The sequence below is a fragment of the Solanum verrucosum genome, unplaced genomic scaffold, assembly GCF_900185275.1.
Source record: "Solanum verrucosum unplaced genomic scaffold, falcon-dt-bn FXZP01000009.1, whole genome shotgun sequence".
NCBI classification, from domain to species: domain Eukaryota; kingdom Viridiplantae; phylum Streptophyta; class Magnoliopsida; order Solanales; family Solanaceae; genus Solanum; species Solanum verrucosum.
Window position 1 is genome coordinate 935,206 of NW_026020231.1, and position 19,752 is coordinate 954,957.

General features: G+C 35.9%; 2 protein-coding genes across 4 annotated transcripts; one reads left to right on the top strand and one right to left on the bottom strand.

Moving 5' to 3' along the window:
- Positions 1–245: 245 nt before the first annotated feature.
- Positions 246–1,560, bottom strand: LOC125832514 (protein BREAKING OF ASYMMETRY IN THE STOMATAL LINEAGE). Its single transcript, XM_049511677.1, has 5 exons — positions 1,456–1,560; positions 1,044–1,378; positions 817–936; positions 492–655; positions 246–381 (listed from the first exon to the last, which is right to left on the bottom strand). Exons 1-5 carry the CDS (start codon positions 1,541–1,543, stop codon positions 246–248), a joined length of 843 nt encoding a protein of 280 aa, XP_049367634.1. The 5' UTR covers positions 1,544–1,560.
- A 2,246-nt stretch (positions 1,561–3,806) lies between these two features.
- Positions 3,807–19,589, top strand: LOC125832501 (uncharacterized). 3 transcript variants are annotated; one of them, XM_049511657.1, is made up of 28 exons: positions 3,807–3,965; positions 4,791–5,531; positions 6,269–6,365; positions 6,486–6,583; positions 6,837–6,908; positions 7,594–7,725; positions 8,361–8,429; positions 8,689–8,811; positions 8,893–9,042; positions 9,242–9,373; positions 9,503–9,582; positions 9,752–9,846; positions 9,954–10,021; positions 11,716–11,817; positions 11,901–11,971; positions 13,279–13,386; positions 13,478–13,553; positions 14,623–14,759; positions 14,837–14,996; positions 15,112–15,291; positions 15,381–15,497; positions 15,785–15,940; positions 17,360–17,527; positions 17,636–17,748; positions 17,853–17,976; positions 19,088–19,183; positions 19,271–19,333; positions 19,423–19,589. In XM_049511657.1, the coding sequence occupies exons 1-28, from the start codon at positions 3,807–3,809 to the stop codon at positions 19,474–19,476; spliced, it is 3,741 nt and encodes a 1,246-aa protein (XP_049367614.1). In that variant the 3' UTR covers positions 19,477–19,589. The 3 variants fall into 3 exon arrangements, with proteins under 3 accessions (XP_049367614.1, XP_049367612.1, XP_049367613.1); XM_049511655.1 differs by lacking the exons at positions 3,807–3,965; positions 6,837–6,908 and adding an exon at positions 4,601–4,695; XM_049511656.1 differs by lacking the exons at positions 3,807–3,965; positions 6,837–6,908; positions 17,853–17,976; ... (1 more) ...; positions 19,271–19,333; positions 19,423–19,589 and adding an exon at positions 4,601–4,695 and having other exon boundaries at positions 17,619–17,748.
- The last annotated feature ends 163 nt before the right edge of the window (positions 19,590–19,752 follow it).

Consider the following 19,752-nt stretch of genomic DNA (forward strand, 5'->3'; position numbering starts at 1 on the left):
GCTGTATTCTGAACAGTGTTATTGAATGCCACTTTTTTCTTTTTATAGTTGACCTTCCCATTTCTATATTGGTGTATGCATTTGACATATCAGTTCTCTTTCTCATTACTCAATTTTGTTGTTGCTGGAAATACGTAAAACATACTAAACAAGGTAAAAAATGAACGATCTATATAAATATTCTTAAAGAGTTTGATGAATCCAGTAAGAACATGTCCTATGGGGAAAAGGGGGAGAACAAGGTGTCAAAATTTGCAACAGTGATGACGCACACTGCACCAAGCCTTATGCTTCCCAAAACGTGAGCCTTCTTCTTCTTCGTCGTCGTCTTCTTCAGGTTTTGGCATTGGAGCTGGACTGCCCATCAATTCCCAGCCCAACCTGCAATTTTAGCGAAAGACAGTTACTTATTCTGCTAAAATCAATCAAAAGTACATTGATACTTGTTAAACAAGAGAGTATCATAATTTTGAAGAAATGGTTATACTTACACAGGGAAGGCAAAGGAACCCGTGCTACCAGTGGAGTAATTAGAATCACTTGATTCCGCAGATGGAGTTGTTTTGCCATCACTAACCTCACCTATGTGACTGATCTCCTTAACAACAGCCGGTGGCCATTCATCTTCCATATCATCGATTCCTTTTCCCCCGTCCTGCCAATCACATGTAACAATTTCTGAATTCTAAAAGGTGGAGTAGAGGATAAGTGAGAATATTGTTGATCAAAAAGCGCCAAATACATAGACAGTCCCTCAAATTGTCACAACTAAACACCTAATGTATGCTCCAAAATGTGCATTCAGATTGGACTTACCTTATCGTCTATAACGGGGATCTGTTCTTCAGCTGATTCAAAGCTATTTTCTCCATCTACACTGATCGTGTCGCTTTTACTCTGAGGAAGGAACTCTGGTGCATTCTCTACATATTTAAGCTGTTTTTCAACAATCCAACAAGAAATATTTTGATCACATTGAGAATTTAATATTTTTACAAACAGGAAATTACGCGAAAAAAGGTGAATTGAAGAAGATTCATTACCTTCCTACAAACAGATTTTGAAGTAACGTTAGCATGATCAATTTTCTGGTGAAATACCTCCGATTTTCTATCTTCCACTATATGTATTCCTCCATCGTCTTCAAAGCAAAACACTATATAATCTTCTTCTGAGAATCGAGGCCAGCTCGAGTCATTTTCTCCTTCCTTATCACCCTTCTCTGCTGAAACTTTCACTATTTCCTTTTTCCTCTGTTCCATTTTCTTATTCAACTTCTTCTTTCTGTTCTTCCTGCTATTATCACCAATCGGATCGAAAACCATTTTCCTACTCGATTTCTGAGGCGTCATTACGCAAAACTTATTCGATTCTTCCTCTACAAATGTACTAATAGATCAATTATAGTACTAACAGAAGAAAAAAACTAGTGCAGAGCATAAGAAATAAAATTACCTAAAGGGAACCTGCAAGCATAGAAACAAGATACCCAATCTCTAATTCGCCATCTAACAAGCTTGGTTACTGTGTATGGACTGCTCATTCTTATTCAATTAACAAATAAGGGAAGTTTGATTTATTTTTTTTCCTTGAAGAGAGCAAAAAGGAGAATGTTAAGGAGAGGGAGTTATGGGATTTTTTGAATTTGAAAAGAAGAATTAAAGGAGGAAGAGATGGAAGCATGAGAATTACAGTTGTATATACAACTACTAGTATCCCATAATAATGACGGTTATAATTTCTTATAACATGCTATTATTGAGAGTAAAATGTGGAGATATATATGGCAACTTCTCAACACTCACTTTTAATGTTATGATTATTTTTAATATAATCCAAATACGAAAAAATAAAAGAGAAGAAAATGATGTGCTTTTAATGCTACACGTGCTGTCGTTTTAGGATCACCATATTCTCGTGAAGGTGTTGAGTTTCACTTCTTTCAAAAGTTTAAACCATGTATGTGCTTATATTTTTCTTTTTCATGAGGTTCATTGCTAAATTTATAAAATTTTATTTTTGGTCATAATGTGTAAATTGTATATGCATGGAAGACTGTAAAGTCTACTTTGTTAACAATTTATTCATACCGGAAGTAAATATACTTTACACCAAATTAATTTTATTTTTCATGCATATTATTTGAATTTTTTCGCGAATGTAATAATTTCTATTTTATATGACCATATATTTATCTTAACGTTCAGATTTTTGTACATTTATCTTGTAGATATATTAAACTTTAGCGGCTCAATATTCATTTTGTGTATCATTATTAATCTTATAATTGTTCTGCAGAATTTACGTAGATTTTATAGTCATTCTTTTGTAGCATATCACCCTTATAACTAGGAGTATGCAAAAATCGAACCGAAAAAAGTGTTATTGTTTATTATTATTGGGTTATTGAATTAACCGATAACCCATTAAGAATATAATAATTCACTATTTTAATTTTTAATCACACATAAATATCAAACAAAAAATATTAATATAATCATTATATTAGACTATAGCTTAAGACCCTACACAATTAACACTACTTAACTTTGATCTCTACATTTACCCTTTAGGTTTTAGTATTACTTTAATTAGTCTTTAGATTCACAGCGTCAAAACCTAAAGAGCTAAGAATGGTGGCGGCTAGGGTTCGCAACGACGATGACAAGGGTTATGCAACGACTAGGGTTGTGAATTGTGAGTATTTGCTATACTATTACTACACTAAGCAGAACATTTGCACTCAATGAGTTATTTGATTTCTCTCTTTTTTATTTTGCGTCAAATTGTTGGACAAGTCATATATTAGTTTTGCAAACATTTTCTTATTGGTTAAATCGAAAACCGAACTGTTAAACACCAAAAACCGATAGCATATTTAAAAACCAAAAACTGATAAATCGAACCGATAATACTTAAAACCGAACTGAACCGACCGATACACAACCCTACTTATAACAGTTCTCCATTAACCCGCGAGGGCATGATTAAGTGATTGGTAGGTGGCTCTCCCATGTGGGAGACCTGAAATCGAATTTGACCTCTGTGTGCTACTTATCCAAGAGCTGGGTGTATAGGGTTTATTTAATGTGATTTACATTTTTTTGAATGATGTGTGAGTTATTGCATAATGAGTAGTTATCACTAATTGCTAATTCAAAGCTCAAAGGGTAGAGACTGTGACAGATGTTGTAGGATGCTCTGAGATTTCCAAAAAAAAAATAAAAATTCTCCATTAATTAGGGTGTGTTTTGTACGGATGAAAATATTTTTTAAATTATTTTATGTTTGGTAAAAAAAAAAATTAAAAAAATTTCTTTCTAGAAAAATAAGTTTCATAAAATAACATTTGAAGTTCATTATCCTCTTCCCACCCTCTCTATGCCATCAACACCCACCCCTTGATCTTTACATACCTCTCTCCCTTCATATTCAATCTATATCTGTAATGTTTTTGCAAGATTACATATAAATATTATTGTGATAATATTTTTTATTATTTACTTACAAATATCAGAAAATAAATAAGAAATCCACTTATTTCTCAAAAGAATACAACAACAACAACAACAACATACCCGATATTTCTCAAAAGAATATTTCTATAAAAAAATATTTTCCTTTGTACCAAACATTCCCTTTAATTCATTAAATTTGATTTTATAAACAACATCTTCCATCTACTCTTATATTTCTGGAAATAATGAGATCACGTGCATAGGCCGGGACTTGCACGTGAGCAGCAATTCCCCGCCAATATTAGGTTTTTTGCTCCAACTTATAAATCCAACGAGAACCACCGGAGTATGGAAGAATCGGAGACGAGTATGGAAGTGCGTAGCTTAACGGGTGAATCCATAGTTGTCTCCATTTTGCCGAACAAAACCATTCAAGAACTCAAGCAACTCCTCAAGAAAACATTCCCACCGGCTTCAATTTCCCCAAATTTCCATCTCTTTCACAAGGCAATTTCTTACTCCTCTTCATCTCTTTCATTTATTCTACAAATTTTACGAATCTTGCGTTGCTACTTGATGATTTCTGTCAACTATGATGTAGGCGTGTTTTACTACTATTTGTTTTTTTTTCTTGAAAGTTAGGTTATACCCCCACATAATAACAGGCACTTGTTCTTGAAACCTTGTCTCGTTTGTTTTTCTAGTTTCATATTCATATTGAGGTATTTTCTTGAATCAGGGTGTCAAATTGGGTTTAGAGAGTAAGATGAATGACCATTCAGTTGGGTGTGGGGAATTTCTTGTATTTGTTCCCTATACAAAGAAAGACAGACAACAGAACAAGAAAACTGAGACACCTGCAACTTCATCTATCCCAGTTGATGATTTCTGTCAACTATGATGTAGGAGTGTTTTCGTATTTGTTTTCTTGAAAGATAGGCTATACCCCACACACAACAGGCACTCTTTCTTGAAACCTTGTTTTGTTTGTTTTTCTCGTTTCATATTCATATTTTGTGGTATTTTCTTAAATCAGGGTGTCAAATTGGGTTTAGAGAGTAGGATAAGTGACCATTCAGTTGGGAGTGGGGAATTTCTAGTACTTGTTCCCTATACAAAGAAAAACAGAAACAGAACAAGAAAACTGAGATACCTGCAACTTCATCTATCCCAGTTGATGATTTCTGTCAACTATGATGTAGGCGTGTTTTCGTATTTTGTTTTCTTGAAAGTTATGGTATACCCCCACACAACAGACACTCTTTCTTGAAACCTTGCCTCATTTGTTTTTCTCCTTTCATATTCATATTTTGTGCTATTTTCTTGAATCAGGGTGTCAAATTAGGTTTAGAGAGTAAGATAAGTGATCATTCAGTTGGGAGTGGGGAATTTCTTGTACTTGTTCCCTATACAAAGAAAGACAGACAACAGAACAAGAAAACTGAGACACCTGCAAGTTCATCTGTCCCAGTTGGTGGCTCAACTCTGAAAGAAGCTGAGACAGCATGGTCTGATATGATGGAAGACTTGTCTTACTTGAGCAGCATATCTAGGAATGAAAATCAGAACAAAGCTCTTTTGGATGAAACACGTTATAGAGATTCAGATGGACACAATTGCAGTGTTCCGATGAGTTGTTCTTCACAGGTTAAGCGCAAGAGAAGCATCAAGGATGATAAGATGGAAGGACATGCAGATGAGCTAGTCCTTAGCATACTAAAATCATCTTCCAATGTCATGGATGACGAGAAAGCTAAGATATTTGTTCAGGTTTTAGCGTCTATAAATTGTTTTACCGACCCGGATTCAGGCAACTGTATGTGGGAGGAAGCCAACAGAAACGACAACGTATCTGATCCATGTATGAGTGGTAGTGATTTGTGCGGGTGTCCGACGTGGTTGAGGAGAATAAGCAATATATTTTCTTTTTTAAGCATCTATTCAGCTTCCTTACAACTTCAGCAGGGACAAGTTACCTACTCCAGTCTGAAGGGAGCACTCGATCGTCTCTGTCTGTTTGGATTTCGAGCTGGTGTCACAGACATCGAGCAACTTTCCCTAGTTTGTCCTAAGGTACTGTGTTGAACTTCTGGCTAGTTTAACAGTTTTCATCCCCTACCTACTTTGATATATTTCAACATTTTTATCAATTAGTTTCACATACTCTTGTCACACTCTGACTTTTGAGCTGTGGCGTCACTCATTCATTTTTGACAACGGATAAATGTTGGAGGGCCTTGCAGAAGTGCCTCTGGATGATCACAAGTATGTCACAGGGAGTTTACAACTCGAAAGGAAGTACTGTAATAATAAAGTCTGAATAGTTACTGAAGTTGAACTTATGAACTTAGGAGGACTACCATAGTCTACAGAGTTCTGTTTACTCTTTCCAGAGTAGGGGTTTCTCTTTCTGGAGAACATCAGTGGTGCTACAAGATATCTCACTTACCCTACTTGCATATTTTGTTTTAGTGAATGCACGATTTGATCTCAGTATCCCTTCTAGGAATTTACAAGATCTTATATTCTTAATTTCGCTTATGCTTCTAAACATTTATCCCATTCAGTTCTCTTTATGTATCACCATATCCAAATGGATTTTGAGGGGTGTCAGGTTGTCATTTCCCCCCACTATCTTTTGAAGTTATATTCTTTCCCTTCTAAATTTGCTAAATATGTTGATATATCAGTTAGAAATGGCTTTGTCGGCCCCCTTCTCGCTACCGCAATTCAACTTTGACGTCTGACTAGACCACTTATCATGACTATGAACTTTTTTTTTCAAGCACTTATGCCTTATTTTCTTTTAGGTTGTACACATTGTTGATGATGATACCGTGGTTAAAAATTTCAAGGATGGTATTAATATTTTCAGAAACTCAACAACAAAGGATGAACAGAGTGCAAGTATGTTTTTCAGTTTCAAAAAAGAGTGTAGTATGTTTAGTTCATGTTTAGCTCTTTGATTTAGGAAAATGGCTGCTTGAGCACTGAATAAGTCTATTTTTCTCCTTTTCTGCTGAGTAGCTAAAAAAAGTGTAACCATATCAAATGTTCTCCGCTCAATGAAGAAAAGGGAGTATGCATTCCGAACAAGTCTTTTGAAGTTAGTCAAGTTGTTAAAGGTATGCCATTTCTCACCTTGTCTAGGCATCCTCAAATTTTTTAATTTGAAAGTTGACTTTGGTGTTGTGCAGTATCCAAATGTTTGGAAATTCAAGCACTTAAGATGCAGAATCGCAGTCGTGAAACATTTTTCTTTATGCCTATGTGTTATCATGACATGCATGTTTTATGCTGTGTTGAGTATTTATCTTGTAAGTCCAACTACATTTTCCTGTTTATGGATGTGTTGGCATATCTAACTTGGTGTTTCAGACTACAGGACTCTTGTCTGATGACTTCATGACCAATTTAAAAGATGGGGTTTTCATCCTATTCTTTCTTACTGTATGCAAATGTTTACTAGAGTCAATTTTTGGCTGAACGTTATTTAGTTTGTGTTTAAGCTAAAAGTCCTTCACTAGTGTATTAAGTTGCAGCTACCTTTCAAAGAAAGGAACTTCTGAAGAAATATAATGTCTAGCAAGTAAAATTGTTAGCAAGTAAAATTGTTTGGCACTTGTGATCTCAAGATTCTTTCTATTGGAAATTACTTAGGTATTATATGGTGGGTAATATTCTGAAGTTCTGGGTTTAGCTTAATTTTTATCGTCTGGAAGGTAGATGAATTAATTGTCACAAACATAAGAATCTCTTTATAATGCTGCAAATCTTACTGCTGCTTTTTCTTAAATAAAATATCAGTGGTGTCTAGCATCTCGATTAATCAACCAGGTAGCATGTCTGACCGACAAGCACAAGTTAGGTAATCATGCACCAGAGCGCTTGGGCTCAAGCAAGTGTTTATTTGTATTTATTTTCTATTAAGTTGTTGATCCTTTTATATCCATTGTTCATTTTGATTGTTCAATGTTATGAGGTCCTTCATAGTTTGACTGTTTTAGCCACTTCTTTTTATCCGGGCACGGAACCTGCTGGTCTTTCACATAAGCAGAGTTGAATGATATTGACCATCTCATTGTGACAGTTTTTGTATGATTTAAATTAGTAAATTACTAATTTTGTAATGCAGTGTCAAAATGGAAATGAGTTCTCTAAAATTTCCCTGGAAGATTTCATTACCTTTGTGAAGCAAGGTGGTATTGGTGCTACAGGCATTGACACGAAACGAGCAGGTTCTCATGCCTTTGAAGCAAACTGTTGTGTAAGTCTTAAAACCGTGCATTGAGCCTTTTGTAATTGATGCTCTCTTAATCCATCATAACGTGCTACTTCTATGCAAGTCTTTTTTATTTTTTTGGGTACATTTGCAGTTGTGAGAGTCTCCAGTTCACAACTTTCTCTGCATTTGATTTTTTACTTTGTAATTCTTCTTCACTAGAAGTGCTTTCATGAACACTACAAATAACTTAATCTTTGTTTCTTCAGAGGTCAATCAAGCTTATGAAGGAATTGGTCATTGTTAATATAGGCACATAAATGATGGGAACTTAGCAGAATGCATCTGCTCTTTTGTTCTAAATATTTGTCACCTTTTAAGATGCTAGCGATAGATATCTTCTCTTGCTAGAACAAATTCCAATTGGATATTTTAGTGACTGATATTTCTAGAAAGGGGAATTTTCAATGAAGTGGATAGGTGAAGGCTATAAAAAGGAACACTTGTAGTTGCCTGTTTCAGTGGTATAGCTAATAGCAGTATCTTGAATGACCTTTTATCAGTGCAAGATTCCCTTGGTTATTGTGGTCCTTTTTTTTAATAGATGACAAAGAATTGTAAATGATTTAAGTTTTAAGACCTGAGAAGTTCTGCAATTTTGATAAGCTTTTGGCATGCAGGATACAAATCCTATGACACCTTTGGAAATGGTGGAACATCTGAGAAAAGGGATTGGATCTGATGGACAGGTTTTTACCTTGTTGCATTTTCTCTTTCACATTATTCTTCTCCCCCTCTTGGCAACTACATATATTCCATTCCCTTTTCTTATGGATGAGTTATCCCAAGAGAGCGATTCATTGCGATGCTGTCGGATAAAGTGGAAGCCCTCACTTCAGTGGACATGAACTTCAATTGTGAATGACTTCAATTTAGCTACTGTACGGCCAATTATTGCTGTAAGAGCTAACCCACGGTTATCCACCATTATTTCTGTTCCTGGTGCAGGTTGTTCATATTGAAAATATCACTGCCCGCAATGCCACCTATGTTGAGATCCCAAGTGCACTTTCAGAAAGCACAGTATTGGCATTGAAAAATATTGGAATTACCAGATTATACAGCCATCAGGTAATATGCTGGTCTATCTAATATAGTTTCCCTTTAAACAAAACTTTTATCCAAAACTCTCTAAGCATTATAAATCTGCAGGCTGAGTCTATCCAGGCTTCTCTTGCGGGAAAAAATGTTGTTGTAGCTACCTTGACATCCAGTGGGAAATCTCTTTGCTACAATGTGCCAGTTCTGGAAGTATTATCCCAGAATTTGTCAGCATGTGCTCTATACCTCTTTCCTACAAAGGTTCTTTGCTTTATACTTTCCAAGCTTAATTGTTGAACATTCAGCCTTTGGGAATGCTAGTCTCACAGAAGTCTTTTGCCTTTATATATTCTGCATATGTTTGTTGGATAGGCTTTGCATCTGCTAAGAAATGCCTCATTCCATTGTAGTCATTAGCACCACTGCGGCAGCTTCTACATTGTTTGCGTTGTCAATGCAGGCTTTGGCACAAGATCAACTAAGGTCTTTATTAAACATGACCAACGAGTTTAGTGCTGACCTCAGAATTGGTGTATATGATGGGGACACTTCTCAGATGGATAGGAAGTGGCTGCGTGATAATGCTAGACTGGTATACAGTAAGTTTTGATGTTTAGATAGGTTGAGATTTTTGTTCTGGTCCTTTCCTATGTTTGTCTATTTCCTAGCTCTCCTTTCCCTTTTCTTGTGCAAGTACTGCAATTTCATCTGTTTTTTTCAGTTGATCACAAATCCTGATATGTTGCATGTCTCAATCTTGCCATGTCATAGACAATTCAGTCGAATTTTATCAAATCTTAGGTAAATTTCCTTGATCATTTGGTCCTAGTATTGTTTCACGTTACTACTGTGTTTGAATGTTTCCTGGTCCATTCTTTTTCTTTGGTTGAGTGTCCCTGGAAGTGATCTTTTCTTCTTTTTTCCTTTTTAAGTCAAATTTTGACACTTTAGTCTCATTTGCATGCCTCAGGTTTGTCGTTGTTGATGAAGCTCATTCGTATAAGGGGGCGTTTGGATGTCATACTGCTCTTATTTTGAGGAGACTTCACCGACTTTGTTCTCATGGTACCTTTTCCCTTTTGTCTACTGCTGCCATGAGACATCTTTATCTTTTTCTATGTTTTGTTTGTGTCTTTTATGAAAAGTCGGCCTTTTATTGATTTCTCATGCAGTGTATGGCAGTAATCCTTCATTTATATTTTCTACTGCGACTTCTGGAAATCCTGTGGAGCACTCAAAGGTATTCAATAGCATGCATAGTCTTACTAAAAATAATCTTTAACTATTCTAGGTAGTGCTTACAGAGTTACAGTTGTATCTGTGTGGCTTACATTATGACATGGGAAATGAAGAAGATAAGTGAAGAGAGATGTGGTACCACCAACATACACTCAAGAAAGGAACAAACTCGCCACCTTAAGGAATATACAAAAGGAGTTGAGAGTTAAAACTAGAAGAAACCTTCTTCTAAATAGCTAAGACCCACTTATAAAATTCAATCACAAAACTTTTTTTTTTGATAAGATAAGTGGTATTAATAACAGCATCAAGAAGATGCAAAATTTACAAGATATGGCATTTGAGCTTACAAAAAAATCTCTGGCTAACTATACAAACTATCTAAGCCAGAGCTAATGAGTTAGTAAAATCCTGAAGTCGTTCTGCATTAACAACAGGATACAAGTTGGACCAACTAAACAAATTTTCAATGCACCTAGTCTTCAAAATGCCTAAAGCAGTTGACTCTCCATCAAAACATCTCTTGTTCCTCTCTAACCAAATACACCAAAAAATACAAGCAGGTATCATAATCCAGATCTTCTTGATGGCTTTGTCAACTTTCCATAGACTCCAACTCTCATATGCATCCTTAACAGTGAAGGGTGTGGTCCAATTGATGCCAGAGAGACAAAAAAACATGCTCCATAATTCTGAGGCCACCTCACAATGAAGAAGAAGGTGTCTGGGGGTTTCAGCCTCTTTTTTGCACATATAGCATCTGTTTGGGAACTGGATTTTTCTTTTCTTTATGTTGTCTTGGGTGAGACGTGCCTCATATAGAGCTATCCAGGTAAAAGAAACTACCTTAGGTGGTAGCTTGGTCCTCCAAATGAGTTTCCAGGGACAGTTAGCTATCACGGGGTTTCTAGAGCACAACTGTTGATACCCTTCCTTGACTGTATAAACTCCTTTCTGGTGTCCCCATTTGAGCTTATCAGCTGCCTGGAGATTAATGTGACAATGTTGTAGTCTAGCAAAAAGGTCTACCAGATCATTCACTTCCCAATCGTGCATATTCCTTCTAAATCTCAGATCCCAATTGATCCCTTCTCTATTAGCAGCAATAACAGAATTGGGATCTTGAGCAATTCTAAACAGATCTGGGAAATCCTCTTGAAGAGACTTTCTTCTACATGCCAGGAGGGTGGGTGGGTTGGTTAGATGGATCAACCCTTCATTTCTAGGCTAAGAATTATAGACAAAGCTCACCCAGTAATTCTACCAACACATTACAAGAGAGCTGCTTTAATGTGCTGTATTTTTTTATTAGAATGTGTAATTTCATTTTTGTACAAAAATGTTGTTATAGTAGCAGTATTTACTTGAATGGTAAAAAAGTCGTTCAACTTTTGATGGGCAATTTGGTCTTTCCACCTTTTCCTTTGGGGCTTCCCACTTATATTGTGTATGTATAATAATATAATATAATATTTTTCTCAAAATTTGAGCCATTTTTATCTTTTGCGTAAGCAGATGCTTCCACCTTTATCTGTGGAATTCATCTAAAGCTGAAGTCTATGATGAACCTCGTAAATGCTTGCATGTTATATACTTCAAATAGAGGGTTCTCATGTATATACAGTTATCATTTCAGACTAGTTAGTATTTGTTTATCATTTAAAAATCTCATCTCATAGCTGTGGGGTTATGTAGGAGCTCTCAAATCTACCAACAATAGAGTTGATTCAGAATGATGGTAGTCCATCTGGCTTAAAGCTTTTTATGTTATGGAATCCTCCTTTGTGCCTGAAAAAGGTAGGTTTCTGATAAAGACCAATAGCTCGCGTGTATTCAATTGGAAGCTGTTTCCCGTCCTTTGAGGTACTTTTATCTTGCAGATCTCAAAGAGAATTAAGACTGACATTGATGATGGCTCTGTTGACAATCATCTGATTGCTAGAAGATCAAGGTAAAAAGCATTTGCTGCTTTATGTCCACTGAGAATTTGATACAGATCTCAGTTCCCCCAAAAAAGAATTTGATGCATATTGTAAAAGGCCTGTATCTTTTCTTCCCTACGAAGTGGATCATCCTCGCTGCATCAGGAAGGAAGCAAGTGCTGTTTCATTTCTAGACATACAAGAATATATACCAGGATTTATTCTTCAAAGCGTGACCAATTTGTTAAGAAATTTGAAAGGGAAAAAAAGATGTAGGCTTAGGAAACAACATATAACATGATATTACCAATTACATGCCTGTTTGGATGGAAGTGAATGAGTGGTTAAATACAAGGAAGATAACACTGTGTCTATAAAGAAGTTGAATGAGAAGATATTGGCTGAGTAAATTACGAGTCAAGTAGGCTATGTGGAGAGAATACATCTAGATATTACATTAAGCAATGAACTTGTAAGAATTCTGAAGAAATTAGGGTAAAGCTTAGGACATCAGTTCTCCTTTGAAATTTACTGAAGCCCACTGTAAAGAACGCTCCCAATGAGGATAACTAAATGCAAGGCATACACTATATGCATTTGTCAAACATGAGGCAGGTTATTATACCCCCATGTCAGCAAATTTGTTTGGATGTTGTACACGTATATGAGATCTTGATATCTTGTTGGCAGAGACTGGTTGTATTGTGTATTGTCACCATGCATTGGCAGGGTAGTAGTAGGAATACTTTCTATAACTTATGTGAATATTCTACGTATGAAAAAAATTTGTGATGAAGATACTGACTCCACCGCTACTTTGGAGTAAATGAACATCTGAACCTATAAAACTAGATTAAACTGGATAAGGCTACTGCATTTAATTAGTAATGGCATTTGGTTTACTTGACAAATATTCTGAAATAGTTTTTTATGAGATTTCTTACTGCTGAACATGTAAGAATAGCTATTGCCTTCATTGCTAAAAGATATTAAGTATTCAAACTAGCATTAGCAAATTTTTCTTCTGCCTTACTAAGAGCACTGTGTTAGATTATTAGTTAGTGCCAGGTACCTCGCCATAATCTTGCACCTTGACTTTTTCATATGTTCCTTATATCTCCCACTTTTTTCCTTATTATGCATGTGATTCTCTTCATCACTCCATTAGTTGGATGCTTGAGAATATGTTAGATTCTTGGAAGTTGGACCTAACAGGGATGCTCTTACCTTATTTCCCCATGCATTTTCTTCTCTTTTTTTCTTTCTTCTTTCGTTATTTCATGATCTTAGAGAAGTGTCTTAATATCTAACAGCATCATGTCCGTGTCTGTCGCAGTCCCATTTTGGAGGTTTCTTGCCTTTTTGCAGAAATGATGCAGCATGGTCTTCGTTGTATTTCATTTTGTAAAACACGCAAACTTTGTGAGCTTGTCTTATGTTACACGTAAGTGAAATTCCATTATATAGTTAAATTGTTCATTTTCATTTATCTTTTATTAACAGTTTAATGTGCTGGAATATTTTGTTGTCCTAAGGCGTGAGATTCTTCAGGAAACAGCACCTCATTTAGTTGATACTATATGCGCTTACCGAGCTGGTTATACTGCTGAGGTTAGGATCTATAACTTGGTTAAGGACAGTTTGTTCGTCCTCTTTAGTTAATCTGTACCAAGGAAATTTACTTAAACAAGTATTTTTCATGTTGTTCTAAACTTGCTTACGGGACTGGCTTGTAAAATGAATTTAACTTTGTTTCATTTTCATCCGTTTTAAAGCACCCATATCCCACTTGTTCAATAACTTACTCGTGGCTGATGCTCTTCATAAATAAAATTAATTTGTCCCTAATGGTATACTTCAAACTAGTCTGCAAATTCGCCAAATGATTTCTGCCTCAGATTCTTGAAAATGAATGAGTTGAAAGAGATTTACAATTATTTTTTCTCATTAGACCTAAGAATCCACTTAGAGATAACTTTCTCAGGATACAACCAAAAGAAAGCACTACACCTAATTCCAATAATATTGATTCATTTAATTAATTTAACACTTATTCCATGGAGTTAAAATTTATTCCAAGCTATACAATGTTAATTACAAGTGTTCCCATGGCTTTGTTATACTCGTGTGGGTCCTGCGTGAGTCGAGTTTGATAAAATTGCATCCTTAAGCTCGAAATTAGTGTCCGAATTAATTATAGAAATTCACCAGGCTTCACAGATAACTTTCTTGTAAGCAAAGGTTTAAAGTAATGTTAGTTATGTTACCTATCAGAACAGGAAAAAAAAGTTTATCTCTACTAAGCATTTAAAAGCCTTGGATATGCTGATTCCATGTTAAGTCATGTTACTACCCCAACATCTTCGTTGGCTCTATCTAATCAGTTGGTTGGCTACTTGAATTTTCACCTTGTTGGTGAGGGTTCGATTCCCCACCTTGTAATCCACTCCCCCATTTCCACTTTCCCCTTTCCCTACCCCCAATTAAAAATATAAAATACAAAATCTAATCTTCTGTCACCTTATTTTCTTTGCCGTATGTGAAAATTTGATACTCGTTATAATAGCTAATTCTCGCTTCCGTAGTTTCTATTTGGCACTTATGCTTATTTTTCTAACATATAGATTAAATTATGCATACTGGCAAAAAGATAGTTTGACCTTAGTTCTTCGTGGAGCAGGATCGAAGAAGAATTGAGCATGACTTTTTCAATGGTAGTATATGCGGTATTGCTGCTACAAATGCTCTTGAATTGGGTATTGATGTAGGACATATTGATGCCACCCTACATCTAGGCTTTCCAGGCAGTATAGCTAGGTAGTACTATTTGTTTGTGTCCCGCCGAAGGTTTACACTTTTATTTTGATACTGAGATTGTATATTTCTTCATCAAGTCTGTGGCAACAAGCAGGAAGGTCAGGCAGACGGGGAAATGCATCACTTGCTATTTATGTTGCCTTTGAAGGGCCTTTGGATCAATATTTCATGAAATTCCCCCAGAAACTTTTCAGGGGCCCAATTGAATGTTGTCATATAGATGCAAGAAACCGGCAGGTTGTTTTGATTTCTTCTTGGGTTTTCTTGACCTCGCTCTCATTTTCAGTTTTAGTGATTGAGCCGTGTGTTTAGTAGGGAATTCACTTAACATTGAAAAACATATGACTGGCAGGTTCTTGAACAGCATCTGGCTGCTGCTGCTTTTGAACATCCACTGAACTTGTCTGATGACGAGAAATACTTTGGTTCTGGCTTGGAGAGTATCATAATGGCACTTAAAAACAAGGGAATCCTGAGTACAGATATATCACGTAGTGCTACAGCTAGAATATGGAGCTACATCGGGTTGGAGGTATGATCCTTTGAGTGTAGTGTTAAACGATACTGTGCTTGTGAGCTGGGTGTGATTAGCTTTTCTAAACCATTCTATGATGTTACCAGAAGATGCCCTCAAGTGCCATTAGCATTCGAGCCATAGAAACTGAGCGGTACAAAGTGATTGACATTCAAAAGAATGAACTCCTGGAAGAAATTGAAGAAAGCAAGGCTTTCTTTCAGGTAAGTAATATTAACTATATTCGGCAAGTTCTTGTGATTATTCCTATTGGCAGAAGGCGGAAGAACAAAACCATAAATAGGAAAAAAGAGAGGGAGAGAGAGATCATCATCGTGATGCTTATATTCATGTGTGTTATACATGTGTGTGTATATTAGTTTTCAAAAATACATGTGTGTGTCTGTATCATTTTGGTGCAGCAGAACTCTTCAATTCTTGAGGTTGTCTTTTGGCTTCTTTTGAAGTTACCTTTTCAAGTTAATCAGTTCAGGCCCAAATGGTTTTACAGGTTTATGAAGGGGCTAATTATATGAATCAAGGGAAAACGTATCTTGTGAAGGAGCTTGATGTGGCAAACAGAATTGCTTGGTGCCAACGAGCGGACCTGAAATATTATACCAAAACTCGTGACTATACTGATGTCCAAGTCACTGGTGCCAACTTTGTATGTCTCAAGTAGTGCTTTTCATTTTTCTGCATGTTTTTCAAGGATAGCCTCATTTTTTTATATAAAAAAAGCACTTAACCCCTAGAATTCATGATGGGTGTTTTTTAGTCTCTGTTTAGTTAGGTGTCGTTTGGTCCATGGAATAAAGGATAACAATCCCGGGATAGAACTTGGGATTATTCAATCCCATGTTCGGTTGGATTTTTGTTTTGGTATAGGAAAAATCCCAGAATTAGTTATACCACAAATTTTGGTACTATTTTTATACCAGATTCCATGTGGAATAAAAATCTCGGGATTAGCTATCACGGGATAAAAGCATCAAATAGCCAAAATGTCTTTCAAAGCTCTTCTCCCAAAATATTAAGAATGCCAAGGTTAAAATTGGAGATAAAGTCAAGTTTATATATTTTAGTACATACACATGTTTTATATTATACTTTGTAGATACCAGTTTTAATACAATGAACCAAACATCTACCAAAAATAGCAGATCCAAAATAATCCCATTATTGTCTAATCCTCGTATTATAATCCTGGTCTAACTTGTTTGTGAACCAAACACCCCTTGCAGTTTGTGTAATCTCTACCACGTGTTAGAGCTCTACTGCCAAATCTCTCTCCAGGAATTGGTGTGTAGATAGTTAAGGGCGTAATCTTTATCAAAAAATAGTTAAGGGTGTGATGTACATTATCCCAAATTAGTGACAGCAAAGAAGCTTAGTTTCTGTCCTCCAAAGAGGAATCTTTATGGTACTGTTGTTTCATCCTTGGCAATAAGGTGTGTTCAGACTGTGATGCAAAGTAGATGCGCATCTGACTAGTCATAAGAACAAAGTTCTTTGACTCTCTTATTTGCGGCTGTTCATTCTTAAGAGTTGGGTAATGCTGCCAGTTCTCATCTTTTAACACTATGACTTGATCATGGCCATGTTTTGGGGTAATCCAGAGTGTTCTTGATCAACCTTTTCTGCATCTTCTTCCTTCCTCTTCAACTACTTCTCATGTGATTTTTTGTTTCTCTATTACATGTGTCCTGCTAGCCTTCTCATTATACACGGAGTTAATAGATTTAGTCGAGGAAAACCCTGGACTTCCAGTCTCATCAAAAGTATTGTAGATATTTAAAGAAGCATGGCCTTTTCATTTCATGTTTACTGCTTATAGGTAGATTTTCCTGCTTTCATCTGAAGAACTCCTCGAATGCACTTGCGGTCATAGAGAGATCCTTAACTAACTGTCTAATCTTGAAATACAAATGCTTTATTGGTCTTATTTAAGAAAAAGAAAATTCCCATATTGCTTATTGCATGCTACTTGTGAAGTTACTCTTTGTATACCAGGTCATTTATAAATTCAGCTGTTACATCCCAGTTAATGTTGGATTGACATGATACATATTTTACCACTATGTAGGCTTACCCAGCAAGGACTACTAGTCTGCAACTTCCAAGAACAACTGCCCAAGCACAAAGTTGTAGAGTAACGACCACGTGGTTCGGTTTCCGCAAAATATGGAAAAAGAGCAACCAAGTCTTTGACACTGTTGAACTTTCACTTCCTAATTACACATATGAAACGCAGGTGAATACCAGTTTGAACTGTTTCTGAAATTCCTCTGTGTGATGTTTGTTCATCACTGTTTTAGTACTCTTTCTTCTTTGTAATTTTGTAGCTTTAATGCACATGTAGGCTGTCTGGATTCAAGTTCCTCAGACCATAAAGACAGCTGTAGAGACCTTAAATTATTCATTCCGAGGAGGCTTACATGCTGCTGGTCATGCTCTTCTTAATGTTGTTCCTATGTAAGTTTCAACCACATGAGTTTTGAATCTGGCTCAACATGTTCTCTGTTTGAGTTAACATATTAGAACTGTTCTCTTATTGCCTCCTGAAACTTGTGCTGAAGGTACATAGTTTGCAATTCATCTGATTTAGCCTCAGAGTGTGTAAACCCTTATGATTCCCGCAATGTTCCAGAAAGAATTCTACTTTATGATCCACATCCTGGAGGGACTGGCATTTCAGCACAGGTGAACTATGTCTGCTTTTGATTCCTTTTCCATCATGATTTGATTTTACTCATATTATGGTACTCCTTCCATTTCAATTTGTTTGTCCTATTTTCTTTTTTAGTGCGTTTCAAAAGAATGTCTCTTTTCTTTTTAGCAACTCTTTAATTCCAATTTTTCACATGGCATGTTCAAGATCACAAGATTAAAGGACATTTCTGTACATGTAACATATCTTTAATTTAAGACCACAAGATTCAAAAGTCTTCGTTACTTTCTTAAGCTCCGAGTGAAGTCAAAATAGGATAAACAAATTGAAATGGAGGGAGTATTTTGCAAGCTAATTGGACGATTGTGCCATTTTGTAAAGATTCGAAGGAATACCAGGAAACTTGTGATAAAGGGACCTGTATTTAGTTGGTTAGGCTTTGAAATAGATTGTGAAGTTCATTAGGATGTTATTTATTGAAGTAATGAATTAAGGAAATTTTCAATAATAAGATGAAATGGTTTTCATTATATTTAACCATCAAGTTAGTCAGAGCTTCTCTGAAGAGCATGCAATGGCTTGTATAAGATGATGTGGTTGGAACTTGTAGTCAGGAAACCACTTAGACTGTCCAAAATATGTAAAGCATTTGAGAAACTACTTTTGTCTGCAAGTGTAAGAGGTGGATTTTTCATCATAGAGAATATTTACAAATATTTATAAAAGAACCCACACTTGACCTGCATTTACTTAATTTGCTCAAATGCATCTTTTGCTAGAACATAAGAAAGTTGGTCATTTGTTTGTCATTTGGAAACTTTTGAAAACATTTAATTCATCTCATCTGTAGTCTCTTCAGCGACAATAAGAATAAAGTTTAAAAAAGCAATTGAAACTCTTGATTATTTTTGTGGTTGAACATGGTTAGCAAATGAACAAAGTAAATCTTATGCTTGCTACTTGGTAAAGGGGATGTGGTATTAAAACCAAAAACCAATGGCTGTTATTCAAGTGGAAATGCGAAGCAACTTTGTCTGTGATCTTAAACCATGGACAAAAGTTATCTAATGCCTTACCGCATGAATTAGGACATGCAGTGTTGTCACAACCTCTTTTGAGAAAAAGTACTATTTGATCTGGCAGGTGCAGCATATATTCAGTGAGCTGCTGACTGCTGCTTTGGAACTTCTTGCATCATGTTGTTGCTCTGGCGATACTGGCTGCCCTAACTGTGTACAAGTTAGTACTTAATTGACAATTAGTTTATGTTATCGTTTTCCCTGTATATGAAATTATCAGAAAGTCATAACTTTTTAAGTATTGCAGAATATTTCTTGTCACGAGTACAATGAGGTTTTGCACAAGGATGCTGCCATAATGATAATCAAGGTTTGACGATAGAAAATTTGTTTTGAAGTTAAAGATGCATCATGACGTTCTTTAAAACCTGCTAATACGGAGCCTTGTTGTTCATGCAGGCTGTAATAGAGGAAGACGAATCCTACTTCAAGAGTATATCAGAGTTGTCTTAGGTGTTTGTTTCCCAATCCCAATATTAGAGATGGGACAGTATGTTTAGATGTCATTCTACATAAGTCAAGATTCCATGTTTGTGTCTTCAGCCGACAACTAGGCAACACTAAAGTGGACATTTTTTGATTTAGATTTATTGTCTTTTGTTGTTCACATGCATTGAATCGTTTCAAATTTTGACTTCGTCTCTAAAGCAAGTGGCCTATTGCATCTCTTTGCGACTCATATCAGTTTCAGGTTCAATCTGGTAACATGATCAACTTTAAAACCATAAG

Coding starts and splice junctions, on each gene's coding strand:
- LOC125832501 (XM_049511657.1), top strand. CDS start 3,807: ATGGAAGAATCGGAGACGAGTATGGAAGTGCGTAGCTTAACGGGTGAA. Junction 17,528..17,635: donor ATTACACATATGAAACGCAG/GTGAATACCAGT, acceptor ATGCACATGTAG/GCTGTCTGGATTCAAGTTCC. Junction 17,977..19,087: donor GGACTGGCATTTCAGCACAG/GTGAACTATGTC, acceptor TTGATCTGGCAG/GTGCAGCATATATTCAGTGA.
- LOC125832514 (XM_049511677.1), bottom strand. CDS start 1,543: ATGAGCAGTCCATACACAGTAACCAAGCTTGTTAGATGGCGAATTAGA. Junction 937..1,043: donor CAAAATCTGTTTGTAGGAAG/GTAATGAATCTT, acceptor GTTGAAAAACAG/CTTAAATATGTAGAGAATGC. Junction 656..816: donor TCCCCGTTATAGACGATAAG/GTAAGTCCAATC, acceptor TGTGATTGGCAG/GACGGGGGAAAAGGAATCGA.